This window comes from Nuphar pumila, chromosome 15 (assembly GCF_984573655.1).
Source record: "Nuphar pumila chromosome 15, dmNupPumi1.hap1.1, whole genome shotgun sequence".
NCBI classification, from domain to species: Eukaryota; Viridiplantae; Streptophyta; class Magnoliopsida; order Nymphaeales; family Nymphaeaceae; genus Nuphar; species Nuphar pumila.
This window is the reverse complement of record NC_143263.1, coordinates 40,565,914-40,580,861: the sequence shown is the minus strand read 5'-3', so window position 1 is coordinate 40,580,861 and position 14,948 is coordinate 40,565,914. Positions and strand designations below refer to the sequence as shown.

Genomic DNA, 14,948 nt, shown 5'->3' with positions numbered 1-14,948 from the left:
CTAATATAATCACATATCCGATTAACTATTTGAGGTAGTGGGGTTCGGATTTGGCATGGTCCGACTTCAAATCCAATTAGGCGTTACCCGATCGGATCAGATCCAGGAAGCCTGCAAGTCTACATCCAACCCAAATCCAATACACTAACATCCCTACCAAATAGGGTCGACTGAACGGAAACCGACCCGTTGACGTCGTACCAAATTGGGTTGAGACTCTGAGAGAGATCAAGCGGACCCGATCGAAAACATGAAATGACCAAAATGCCCTTAGGCCTCCACTATAAAGATTGGGGTACCGACGGTGCCATGCATCACTATGAGCATCCTGTGCCGGCCATTCCACCACACTCTGTGCGCTCTCCCCCTCACTTCTCTCACTCTCGCCTTCAGGCCGCTGCAGACTGCACCAAATCCTAACCCCTTCCGTCTTCCTCATCGCTCCTCCTCCTCCTCCTTCTCGAGGAGCTTCCCGATCGCGGTCCCGGCTCGATCCTTCGCCGCCATGGCGGAAACCGAAGCCTTCGTCAAGGGCGTCGTCCACCCGAACGGCCTCGCCTTGATCACCCTGGACCGCCCCAAGGCCCTCAACGCCATGAATCTCGGTAAGAAAATCGAGGAATTCGTGCTCCGTAACTTCGGATTTCATCTTTTTTTTGCATCTTTTATTGATTTTGTGCACGAGTTTCTATTGATTTGGGGCGGAATTTAAGGAATACACGTTTTTATTTGCTAATTTGATGAAATATCGAGCTTTTATTGGAGTTTTTTGAAGTTATATTCTGCTAATTCGTGTATACATGCACTCTTTTTTTTTTAAGTGTTTAAGCTGAAAAGGAGTTGGGTTAGGATTATGCTCCCTAATTGATGGAAGTTTAGTTTTGTTGCGGCGATCACGTTACTCTTTTTGTTCCTCTTAGTATGGCATAATTTAATCTGGAAATGCTGGGGTGTGATGTTCAGATGTGCTACTTTTGCCTGTTTGTATTAGTGAAGATGTGTTTGCTTTTACCGTTTTTTTTCTTTTTTTAGTTGCGAGAATATGTTCTTGGTTGCTGTAATGATTATGTGGGGGCCCAAAATTGTTCTGTCGATTGACAGTGGTGGAAAATACAACCTTTAAGGCTCTGTTTGGAAAGTGGCAACTGGGATGGGAGTTTATGCATTTGGTAGATACATGGTCGAATTACCTTGGTGGTGGGTGTTTGGAAACTGGTGAATTAGAGTTTATGCATTTGGGAGAGGAAGTGAGACTGTCTCCACTTTATATTTGCACTAAAGAATGGAGGTGGTAGCTGTCAAATCCAGGATTTGGCAGGTACCACTTTTCCAATTGCATAAATTCCCTGGGACTACCAGTTTCCCAGCTTTGAAAAGATACTTGATAATGGAATATTTTGTAAAAACAATTCCGTGTACTCTTTACCAGTTAAGGGACACGAATCATTGACTTGTTGAGGAGGTCATATCAATAGCACATTTTTCTAGATTATGGTTTGACTCACAGGGGGGTGAAGCTTCCTGCACTTTCCGGTGTATCATCTTTTTCAAGAAATTTATGTTTCTTTTGCAATTACTTATTATTTACTGAGAAGCATCATATGGACTAGCATGCATTACTCTATGTATATTAATATTAATATTAGTTTATAGTGCCATTGTTTGTGTGCTCACATATTTGCCATTCTCTGTAAGAAGTGGAAACAAAATCATCATAAGTCGAAGTCCTATTATCTTGTTTTTATTGAGTGCAGGAATGATAACTACTCTATACTAGGTGTGATACGTGAAGCATCTTAAGTCATAAGCTAAATATGTTCTTTTCTTGGAAGATGGAGTTTGATGTCTTGCTTATAGCTGTAATATGCAGAGATGGATATAAAATACACAGAGTACCTTGATCAGTGGGCGGAGGATTCCAATGTCAAATGTGTTTTGGTGGAAGGCTGCTCCCCTCGAGCATTTTCAGCAGGTAATAAAGGCTACTTGAAATTGTTTCTCCACTGCTCCTGGTGGTTTTGAGTTGCATGTTTTGCTTGCGTCCTTCTTTCTTGTGCATGCACATTCCAGAACTCTCTTTCCATTTTATCACTGCCTTCATTGTGTCTTTGTATTTCTGGGTGCTCCTTAGTTCTTGAAGGCAACATTCCTTACTAACGCAGGGATGGATATTAAGGGTGTTGTTGGTGAAATTCAGAAGGACAAAACTACGCCACTTGTCCAGAAGGTTCCCTTTTAATCCCTCATAAGTATCTTTTCTGTTATGAGTGGCTATTGTGTGGTTGCACACATCATCATCATTCATAGATATCATTACTTCATGGAATGGATTTTCTAGTTGTAGATAACTAAACCATCAGTGCATTCTGCAGGTGGAGATGTGACGATTATCAGAACCAGATGCAATAAATCAGAAGTTTATGAGGTCTTGTTGTGTGATTCCATGATCTTGTTTGTGTCATTTAATTGTCCCAGAGAGCAAATTCAATACAAGTGATGGATTAAACGATTGTGTGTGTGAGAGTAGTCCTGAGTGTTGACAATTTTTAGCCAACCAACAACCTTGCCATTTCATATGTAATCAAGTATCTTAGTGACATACCATAAACCTCATCCATAAGATTAAGGATGCAGTTCGTTCATACTATAATGTTCTTCAGCATTGCTGATGGCAGTAGTATTCATTGCAATGAGCAGATCATTGCATTTCCTAGAGATTTCGATCTCTTATAAGTCTCTATGGCTTATAATTGATAGCTTGTTTTCCATGGGGGGACATAGATTCATGCTTAAGATCACCCATGACTCTGCTTGCTTCTAGAATTCATGCAATAATCGTATCTCAGTTTTTAGAAATTGCGACAATTAGTTTCTTTCTTTAATTATGAACGATGAGTCTTAACATGGACTTATATCAGTGAATTAACAAAGATTGGTATATGGAGAAGAATATCTCAAAATTCCTGCACTTTCAATGACCAGACTTGGGCTGGACCTGGCTGGATCTCGACTTGTATACAACTTTAAGGTGCTAGTAGGAGTCCTTGGTCCCAGTCCATTATGGACTTGGCTCGGGTAGGGGCAGATCTGGGTATGAGGTTGGGTGATGAGAGCCAGACCTGGTAAACCCTCTGTTTTATTTAACTATTTTGTGTGTAGCATTTTTGGATCTGAACTATGACACAGGGACTCGCTAAACTGGGTGCCGTACCCGGTGCAGTCAATATAATCCTGGGTGCAGTCAACCCGCACCCAGGGTTATATTTGTCCAAAATGATTTTGACCGAGTCCATTTTGGACCATTAAAAAAATTTGTGACCCAATATTTTTTTTATTATGTCAGTGAAACACGGAGGAAGAAGAAAAAGGAGGAGGAAGAAAAAAAGAGGAAAAGGAAGAAGAGAAGGAAGAGGAGGAGAGTGAAGAAGACGAAAGAGGAAGAGGAAGGGTTGGACCTTCACCTCCTCCTCTTCTTCTTCTTCTCCTTCCAATCTGCCAGAGAGAGAGAGAGAGAGCATACCGGTGAGCAGCTACCTCCTCCGCTTCTTCTTCTTCCCGTTCATCCAATCTGCCAAAGAGAAAGAGAGAGAGGGGATGCCCTCTCGGTCGAAACCCATGCGCACGAGAGAGAGAGAGAGAGAGAGAGAGAGAGAGAGAGAGAGAGAGAGAGAGAGAGAGAGAGAGAGAGAGAGGGTTGGACCTTCACCTCCTCCTCTTCTTCTTCTTCTCCTTCCAATCTGCCAGAGAGAGAGAGAGCATACCGGTGAGCAGCTACCTCCTCCGCTTCTTCTTCTTCCCGTTCATCCAATCTGCCAAAGAGAAAGAGCGAGAGGGGATGCCCTCTCGGTCGAAACCCATGCGCACGAGAGAGAGAGAGAGAGAGAGAGAGAGAGAGAGAGAGAGAGAGAGAGAGAGAGAGAGAGAGAGAGAGAGAGAGAGAGAGAGAGAGAGAGAGGTTTCATGCCCCCACCTTTTTATTAAAAAAGGTGGGCTTGATCTAAACCCAAACTGAGAGAGAGAGAAAAGGGGGTTTCATACCCCCACATTTTCATTTAAAAAGGTGGGTCTGGATCTAGACCCACCCTCTCTCTCTCTCTGTATATATATATACACCCTCCAGCACCCAAATTTTTTTAAAGTGCCGCATTGCCGCACCCGCACCTATGTGACATAGGATCTGAATTATATTCGAAGTCAAACTCAGGTCTGGTTTGTAAACTTCCAAACTAGATCTGGGTCCATATACTACTTGGATCTTGCTGGTCCTATGACTCCTATCTCATTAGTTAATCAGACCCACTTTTGTAGGTTCAAACCCTAATACTATTGGGTTGATATCAGGTCTGGTCAGGTAAGACCAAAGCTTTTAACAGCCCTAGTCACATCCATCGCTTGGAACCCTGTCCTGCACAGTTGGAATGGACATCGACAGAAAAAACATATAGTTAGAACAAAGCTTCAGCTTCTAACGGAGTAAATGTGAATGCTAACACCATTAACTAGCAGCTTGGAACCTTGGAAAAAGCTTTTGTTTGAGATCATCACGTGTCTGGCTTCATGGATTGTGTAGTGTAGTTGACTGCAGGAAATTTTGGTGAATCATTTTGTTTTCTACTGTAAGATGCGATATCATGTGTGTTAAAATATGTTGATCCTTAAATGTACATATATATATTTATATATATATATATATATATAAAGATACGTATACATATATATATATATATATGTATACATATATCTATTTATATATATATATATAAATATATATATTTTATCTTCCTAAAATACCCTCAAGGGTATTCTTGTAAATTAGCATTTTACGCATATTCCAATTGGAATATGCATTGTAATTTTTGTTTTATTTTTATGTTTTGTTTTTTATATTTTTGGGTTTCGTACCACATTGGGGGCCTCCCAAAAGTGACGTTGGGAGCCCCCAACTGTCACAAATGTGACCGTTGGGGGCTCTCCAACGTCCCTTTTGGGAGCCCCCAAGGTGGTCCCTTTTCATGCTTATAAATAGGGGATTTCCCCTTTGTATTTTGTATTCTTGAGGGAGCTTATGCTCCATTGTAATGGGGTTTTCACCCCTTCTCCATTATTCTTCAATGATATGTAACTTATGACTTTAAGTCATATTTTTCCCTTTTTATGGGTTTTATGTATTGGCACATTATGTGCGTGTGTTGTTTCCCTTTAATGGGTATATTTGCACTTTACGTGCATAAGTATGGGTTCATTATTGAACCCAAGGTATTTCAAGTCACTTTCTAACATGGTATCAGAGCAAGGTTACGATGGGGTTGTCTCTTGGTGCAACGGAAAGCGTGTCGCTCAAGAAATGGTGAAATATTCATTGCTCTTCCTAAAGTATTATGCTTTTGAAGTTATTCGGTATGTATCCCTTTTCTCAAAAAGTATTATGCATTTGAAAGTATGTTTCTTGCATATAGTTTGTTCGTTTGATGGTCATGATAGTTGAATTATTTCTTTTCACATTTCGTGTGCTCATATATTTTGAAAATATCTCCTTCTAAATTTGGTGAAATCGTTTGTTGTCCAAATATAAAATTCGTGTCTATTTATCGAACTACTCATAGCATATAATAGTAATTTATGTTTTTAAAAATTACCTTCAATTATGTGAGATTTATAGTTCTTAAATAAGTATTTCATGATTGACCTATAAGTTAACTTTTAAAATTATATATGATCTCTTGCCAAAAAAAAATGATCTTTGCTTAAAATTTCTTAACTCTCATATGAACCCTAATTTGATTTGAGTTCCTCTCTTGATTATGGATTTTAGTGCATTTTTGAAAAATTTGATATAATCATTATATGAGAATCTCTCACATCTAAAATCTTTGTTGAATCCTAAAGTAGTTCTTGTTAATGATAACTTATAAGAACTCCTAAAAAGTTTTTCAATGTTTCTTTTTTGAAAAATTATTTATGATAAACCATTAGGAAAGATTGTTTTTAAAAGGGAATTTCCCACATAGAATGCATAGTTCATCTATTGCATCCTTTTTTGGTATAAATGATTTCATTTTTCATCCTTATAAACTTGTTGGTTTGTATTTTTCATAAGGTTTCGAAATCTCTTAATAATATCTTTAAAAATGCCTACATTGGCCATAATATAGTTTTAGTTGTCCTCAATTGCACTTGTCAAGCATGTAATTACATAATTAAAACTTGAGAATTTCAAGCATTGCTCTTTTTATAAAGTGCATACTTGCTCACTTTTGTGTATTTTTGTATTTTGTGCACATTTGCTTCTCAAAATATTTGCGCTTGTATGCATTCCCTCTTTTTTATGATATACATGCCTTAGTGCATGTTTGTTGACACCTTGGTGTGTATTTGTTCAAGTATTGTATGAGTGCTTTCGTGCACATCTTTTATAAAGCCTTGTGTGCTTACATGTGTATTGTCTCTTCGTAGACATTTTTGCATTATGGAGCCTTTATGCACATTTCTTATTGTGAAAAACATAATGAATTTAGATATTGAGTCCTTTTTAAATCATTGTAAGTGCTTATAGCACTTTGTACGTTTCCGCATATCTCACCTCAATCAAAGAATATTTAAAACTTGTTGTATGGGATTTAATCCCAAATCTATAAATTTTCAAGTACTTTTTCCTTGAGTATTGTGTTAAAGCCTTCTTTGTGAACCATTACGGTTCTTATGATTTCTTTGATTAAAAGCTTGATTGTCTTGATGAATTCTTTATGTTGTGGTCTTTTTGATACAAGACTTCTTTTAAAGATTAGGCATAATTCGTGTTTATGCAAAATTGTTTTTGATGGATTATATTGGACCTTTGATTCAATTTGTTAATCGGTCCTCTTTGTCAAAACTTTTTGGAAAATGATTCCTTATGTGTTTATTGCCCCTTTGTGGCATTTATATTTGTCCATCACATGTTATTTAATGCATCGTTTATTTGGCCTTATTATTGTCATATTAGAGATGTTTGTCGAGGTGAGTTATGGGCACCTCGTGTTGTATCATTTTAGATTGTCCACCTTCCATATTATAGACGGTTGTTGAGGTGAGTTATGGGCACCTTGGGACTCTAAAATGAGTTGTTATTTGATCTCTAATTATGAGTGGGTCACTCATTTTTTCTCTTGTGGCCATTGATATTATAGATGCTTCTATGTAAATGTGATGGACATATGGTGTTTGAAACCTTAAATGCTTTAAGGTATATTTAAAATCAAGGTGTTATGGGATTATAGCCCAACCTTTTATTTATGAATCTTATGAGTGCATTTGCACATTTGTGATTCTGAATGTTGTGCTTATTGTGCACATGTGTTCTTGTGTTTTTTCACAAGTGTTCTTGGTGTGTGTATGTTCACACATTTGTTCTAAAAGAATATTATTTTATCATCTTGTTGAAGATACTTTTACATGCATTTATTCCAAAATGTTATTGTTATGAGTATTCATGTTTTAAAAGGAATATTGTTTCATTCGAGGTTTATTTTCATTACAAGTTTATTGCCTCAAAAGTCTTTTCCTTGTATGCCCATTATCTAAGTGTCATCATATGTAGACAAGAATTTTATTACACCTTCGTGTGTTTTTAGCCCTTTGTTGGCTTTTGCTCTCTTGGTCTAGTAGCTGAACACACTTGTCTTGAGTGTTTTTATATGTAGACAAGGCACGTTGATTCACACCATGGTGTGTGATTTTTAGCCTATGTTGGCGTTTGTGTCCTTGTTCTAGTCGCTTAGATGTATGCCCATGGTTGGCTTATTTTACTCATTTCAAGTGCTATCATATGTAGACAAGAGATGTATTATGTTTTAGCCCATGGTTGGCTTATTACTCTTGTTCTAGTAGCTGAACATACTTGGTTTTAAGTGTATTTTTTACGTAGACAAGAGATACTTTTTAGTCCATGTTGGCATGTATTCTCTTGTTCTTGTCGTAGATGCACTTATTTCAAGTATTATTATATGTAGACAAGAGGTTCTTTTACACACCTTTGTGTGTGTCTTTGGCCTTTAATGACTTTATATTCTTGATCTAGTAGCTTATACACTTGATTTATGGGTTTTGGAGGACTAATGAGGAAGATGTTTGTAATGGATAAACTATTGTTGAAATTTGCAAAATTTCATTCATGACTTGTGTTTTTCAAGCAAATCATATTTTTGATATGCATATCAAGTTGATTTCTTAGCATTTAATCTATATATTAAGTGCTTATGGTTTTTGCCACCCTTATATGCAAAATGTGTATTAAGTATGTCTTTCATAAATGATTTTAAAACCTTGTGAACTCTTGGGTTTATTTTGCCTAAAGTATGCTTGGAGACTTTGTTTCTCTTATTTGGCACTTCATTACATGTTTGAAGCATGTTCATTAATGAGTTCTTTGAGTATTAATTCATTTCATGATAAGTATATGCATATGCTCTTTATGGCCTTTTTGGGCCCTCATTCAATAATGTTTATGTATATCATGCCTCTTCGTAGGCTTATTGTGGTGTCCCTTAGTGGACCATTTTGTTATTCCCCATTATGGGGTTATATTTGTCCAATGTTGGACCTTATGAATGCATTATGCATTCTTGCAATTTATTTCTGCATAATTTGCTTCCGCTCATTTTGTTTTAAACATGATATATGATTTTGAAACTTTGGTGTTATTTTTGCATAATTTGCATCTCTTCTAACCTGTGCTAGTTAGAAATGTTTCATTTGAATAAAAGTACAAAGATTTGTTTTACTTGTTTCTTTGTTGTTATTTCACAGGATCTTGGAGATAGGACAAAGAGAAGTACCCTGGATAGTTCGGGAAATTTGAAGACAATAGGAGGAAGGCCTTTTCAAGTTCCATTGCATCCTTGCCGGAGCCTCTTGGAGTCTTGCCCTTTGTTCAATCTTTTCGTTTCCCCGCAAAGATTGAGGGGGGGTGTTAAAATATGTTGATCCTTAAATGTACATCTATATATATATATATATATATATATATATATATATAAAGATACGTATACATATATATATATATGTATACATATATCTATTTATATATATATATAAATATATATATTTTATCTTCCTAAAATACCCTCAAGGGTATTCTTGTAAATTAGCATTTTACGCATATTCCAATTGGAATATGCATTGTAATTTTTGTTTTATTTTTATGTTTTGTTTTTTATATTTTTGGGTTTCGTACCACATTGGGGGCCTCCCAAAAGTGACGTTGGGAGCCCCCAACGGTCACAAATGTGACCGTTGGGGGCTCTCCAACGTCCCTTTTGGGAGCCCCCAAGGTGGTCCCTTTTTATGCTTATAAATAGGGGATTTCCCCTTTGTATTTTGTATTCTTGAGGGAGCTTATGCTCCATTGTAATGGGGTTTTCACCCCCTTCTCCATTATTCTTCAATGATATGTAACTTATGACTTTAAGTCATATTTTTCCCTTTTTATGGGTTTTATGTATTGGCACATTATGTGCGTGTGTTGTTTCCCTTTAATGGGTATATTTGCACTTTACGTGCATAAGTATGGGGTCATTATTGAACCCAAGGTATTTCAAGTCACTTTCTAACAATGTGATGCCTAATGATATTTATGTTCTGCATGTAATTTCTGAGAAGGTTCATTGTTGCTAGTTTACATTTTTTTTCCTGGTCATGTGAAGTTCAGTTTATCAAATTATATGAATTTCATATATGTGGACTACATAGTTAATGCTTCAGACATTTAGTAGCTGCTTTGAAATTTTTGAAAATGGCTTGTGGAAATATATTCCAAGCTTCTAGAAGAATTTATCCAGAGATGTGCATTTTAAGTTTACAGTTTCTCATGACTAGGAAGGTCAGTATGATTGGTCAGATCATGTTACTCTGTAATATAGTTTTCTTCTCCTGCAGGTATTTACTGCAGAATATTCTCTCATATGCAAAATTGCTGGGTACAAGAAGCCTTATATTTGTTTTATGGATGGTGTGACAATGGGATTTGGAATTGGTCTTTCTGGTCATGGCCAATATCGAGTTGTCACAGAGGTAAACTACGTGTTGTACTGAGTAAATCTAGAGATGAAAATGAAATCTTTACAATTTGTTTTGAGGTAGGTTCTTCCATTTACTAACTATTAAATCCCTGTTTGCTTTTTCAGAAAACTCTTCTTGCAATGCCAGAAAATGGAATTGGTTTGTTTCCTGATGTAGGGTTTGCTTACATAGCAGCAAAAAGTCCTGGAGAAGGCGCAGTAGGTATGCATGAACATTTGTTATCAAGTTTTGTAGTTCTAATTTCTGTGACCTTTTCAGCTATAGAATTTAGCCTGAGAATGGCTGTGTTTTGAAAGACCACATAAGGATATATGATGCATAAAAACCAATGTTGTTAAAACTGTATCATGTGATAAATCATAGTATTTAGGTTCACACAGTGCAATATACCCTTCTGTTTTGGAATAAATGGGTGTACCGTATCATCCGACACATTCTGTATTGTAAGATACAGTAACCTTTTGATAGTTTTTATTTGACTTTTTCTTTATCACTTCTTAATGAGATTTTTTTTACCATAGCCTATTCGCCATGTTCATAAACCAAGAAAAATAAAAACAATGAAATTTCCTCTTATCTTATTATCAAGAATATATAGGACATTGATAAAAAAAAGAAATTGTCTTAGCTTGCAATGAAAATTGAAGTTTTTAAGCTTTTAAAATTTTAATGATTTAGATTTTTTTCATGCATTACGACACAGTACCATGAACTTATATCTTAGATCATCTAATGTGCTTGTTACATTGATAAAAACAGAGAAATATAACTATACATGTAAACACCCAGTGACCCATACAAATAATTTTCAGTATGTACATAATATACTAATATATGCATTTATGCATATGTGTGCATGCATGTGTATCAATCATATGGTATTTACTTAGGATGGTTGACTTTTTGTTATAGGTGCTTATCTTGGTCTTACTGGAAAAAGGATTTCAACTCCAGCTGATGCACTGTTTGTGGGCCTGGGAACTAATTATGTGCCTTCTGGAAATCTAGAGTCACTGAAGGGATCACTTCTTGGAACAAGCTTGTACTTCTCAGCTTATCTTCCTATGATTTTTTTCTGGTGCTCTATATCTTCTTAAACAAGAGCAAATTAATACTGGTTTTCTTGCACTGTATTCTGTACTTGCAGTTCTGATGACCCCCACAAAGATGTACAGGCATTGTTATCTGAATACAGCAAGGAGCCTGAATCTGAGGCCCACTTGAAAGTTCTTCTTCCACAAATAGTTGCCACATTTGGTTCTCATAAATCAGTCGCTGAAATAATAGAAGAGTTGAAACATTATGAACTATGCAGTGATGTGCAAGGTAAGTTGTTTCAAATAACATCTCATAATTATGAAACATTGGTGGTGTTCTGTTCTCCTTAATACTGTCCTCTGTTATGGTAAAATTTAATTACGATATATCACAGAAATAATTTTATGATATATCTTTCAAAGTATCCTCATGTTCAATCTGTTGCAGTTGCATGGTCCTACGAAAGCATGGTAACCCTGTAGATAGAAGTTTTCCTTAGAACCCCTATCAAATTACCCAGCAGCTACTGTTATTTGAAACATTTGATTGACCTGGTGAATCTGTCACCATATTTTTTGTCTTCCTGATCTTTTTTATTGCGTTCTTTTAATTGCATTTCAAATAAAATATAGTTTTTTTCTTCTATTTGCCATTCCTATTACCATTTTGTCCAGATGAACCTATAGATGCTTATAGATAATAAGAATGGAGTATTACCAACTATGTTGCTTCCAGGTTGACTTAATTATCTATGTTATCATAATCTTGTTTGCAGTTGCTGAATGGGCTAAAGGTGCACTTCTTGGATTGAGCAAAGGTGCTCCATTTTCTCTTTGCTTGACAGAAATATATTTTTCAAAAGTGGCATCTGCAAAAGGCAATGCTGAGCATCATCTTTCTACAGTGAGTTTGTTTATTTTAGCCTTTCTGCACATTCTTTTTATTATGCTGCAGTATGTCTACTTGAATGCTCAAGATCAGATTCCTGCACTTAAAGGCTCACAAACTGTGTTGCTTTTATCCTTTTTGGAATTTTTTTGTTTAGTTACCTGGCGTTATGAAGACTGAATATCGTATTGCTGCAAGGAGTGCTCTTAGGGATGATTTTGCTGAAGGTGTTCGGGCAGTTCTGGTGGACAAAGACCAGGTTTTGATTCTTATCATCTTGTGAGCTTTGAGAAAGGGCTGTTGTATGTTTGCATGAGTTTCTTGGTTAGGCTATGCTTAATAACATTTCATCATGTTCTCAAAACAAAAAAACATTTTATTCCTGTTGATTAATTGCATCTCCTGCTTTTCAAGATTTTGGGTGAACTTCCCCATTATCAGTTGATTAGAGTAAAAAGTTGAATTTCCATCTGTTAAATTATGTTTTTTAACCTTTAGCCACTATGCATCTCACTTCCCGTCATTTTGGTTAATAATTTGTCTCTCCTGTAATTATATGCTGCATTTCCCACGTCTCCCTTTCTGGCATGCTCCTTTTTAAGCAACATTACTGAAGCGGCTCTCTCCTGCTCAGAATAATTCCAACTTTGTTTTGCCAACTGGTTCTGCTTACTCTTAAAACACTCACTATTTGTTTCTGCATCTTGCTTCGTGCCATTTGCTTCTTGTGATGCTCTAGAGGCCAAATGCATGTATCTGTCTGGCTCTTCTAGGATTTCCATTTTTCATCAATGTTTTTCAAGTTAGTATTGTGTGTAGGAGTTAAGCCTGATAATTTCATGCATGATTGCTGCCACTGTCTGTCTCAAGTGCGGGACATTCTCAACATGGATGGCACTTATCAACCAAAGCACATTTTTGTTTTCTTACACCCCTTCCATTTTAAAGCCTGATGCCGGTGGTGGTACCATGCATGATGCTAATGGATAGCCTCTATATTAGCATCCCATGGAATTTTAATCTTATTTTACTTTTTTATTTGGTGGATATAGAGGGCCTTTGCCTTGTAGCTACGTCCATTGTGATCCTCAGACTGATTTCATGTTCAATTTGCTGATGGCATGGCAGAACCCAAAGTGGAAACCTTCGAGGGTGGAAGATGTCGATCAGAGTGAAGTGGACTCCCTCTTTGAGCCATTGTCTGGCATAAATGAATTGGATGTATGATTTTACGATGTTTATGCTTTGTCTTCTACTGGCAATTTAGTTAATTAGGTTGTGGATTCTTATTTGCACCTATGGTACAAGTAAAAGATTGTACTATTTTGAATTAGTAATAATTGGCTTATTATGGATGCCACATACTTCTCCGTCTGGTTCAGTTTATGCAGGCTATGGTCGTTATGTTTCCATATGAATGGATATGAATGAGAACAAAGATTTCATGTTAAATAGGAATCTAAACTTTTTCAAGTGCAAGTTTTGTTGATCGATAACATCACATTTCAAATTTATTTGTTCATCACAACTATTGGAAACTCTGCCACCCCTATTTGTACAGCTTGCCTATTTCCCAGGATTGTTCAGACAATTTGCTTCTGTGGACTTCGAAGACAAGTTTTTTTGGGCAATTAGTGTTTGTGAAGTGGTCACGCGTTTGAATTGAACCGTGCAATTTAATCTCCTGTACCTACAGAACCTTTTAATTTTCCTGTAATAAAATACTATTGAGTCCTTTTAATTTGCCTTCACGCCCTTCAAAGCCCCATCTTTCCCATTTCTAAACACTTTTGTTATTTGGTGGTCCGCTTGATTTATCTGACAAGTTTAAATGAACAACCATCTCTTCTGAACTTTCAGTCTGAGGTCATCAGCGCAGTCGTCACCTTTTAGAATTTGAGCAACTGTGATTCAATACTGCAACAGAATATTGGCTTATTATTAATGCTACTAATGCAAAGAAACTTATTCTACATCATATAAGAGCCCAACTATCAACAGCCATAACAACAGAACGAATGTAAAGGCAGGCATGCACACACATGATCATAAGTTTGTGTAGATAGAAACCAGATCGATTACACCCGGAATGCAACAGAATGGCCATCACAAAATCTTGTCCAAATTCCAAAACTATGTCTAGCAGTGGGTGACATATCATAAACATCTTCAAGATTAGTGAAATGCACCACAGGCTTATTAGCACGAGTGTGTGCCAAGCTTATCAAATCCATAGTTCTGCTATCAAAATTTCACAAATATTAGACGAATTTCTTATAAAGATTTTTACTGTTAGCGTAATAATCAGAGCAACAGTAACCAATTGAAGCTAGCTGCAGTGTCAACAACTCCATTCTGTAGTTACATGTTGAGAAGCAAATGAAATATGAATTGGTAAAAATCAGGCGCAGTGTCCACGTCTCAAGCTCTGGAGCAGCTCCAAGTAACCAAGATCATCTGGAGTGATGAATCTACATAAATCAATCACATAGCATGAAAAGAAAAAATAATGAAATAATAAGAAACGAATAACTGAACTGGGAGTTCTCAAAACACGATCAAGTTCATGAGCAGCAGTTTTTCTATAACTGTAGCAGACATTGGTGTTCATGAATTTCGCTTTCATGTGATGGGAAACCATACACTAATAATTTATAGCCATATAAATTCTTTGGGTTCTGGAGATATAAACATGATATGATACAGAAATGTGAAGCTTATGTACCAAAGAAATAATATGTTGTAATGGCTTAGCTGAAAGAGGAAGAGATAAAAAGGGAGAGCCTTAAAAATCTGGTTTCTTGAAACAGCCAAACTTTCAAATCATAGAATCAATTTGGGAGTCTGGGTTAGTATCAACTTCCAAGTCACAAAGTAACTTGATAGTAATGGAATATCAACTTTGGCCCGGTACATGTTCCTGTCTATAAGGAAAAACAGTTCGGGTTAATAATGCACTGAGTGGC

The 14,948-nt window shown here is 36.5% G+C and overlaps 1 protein-coding gene across 1 annotated transcript; it reads left to right on the top strand.

The window, feature by feature from the left end:
- Positions 1-316: 316 nt before the first annotated feature.
- On the top strand, positions 317-13,344 carry LOC149815220 (3-hydroxyisobutyryl-CoA hydrolase-like protein 3, mitochondrial). The gene is made up of 10 exons (XM_089990037.1): positions 317-605; positions 1,871-1,972; positions 2,163-2,227; positions 9,913-10,047; positions 10,161-10,257; positions 10,969-11,098; positions 11,204-11,382; positions 11,870-11,997; positions 12,140-12,241; positions 13,111-13,344. The coding sequence occupies exons 1-10, from the start codon at positions 320-322 to the stop codon at positions 13,207-13,209; spliced, it is 1,323 nt and encodes a 440-aa protein (XP_089846163.1). The 5' UTR covers positions 317-319; the 3' UTR covers positions 13,210-13,344.
- The last annotated feature ends 1,604 nt before the right edge of the window (positions 13,345-14,948 follow it).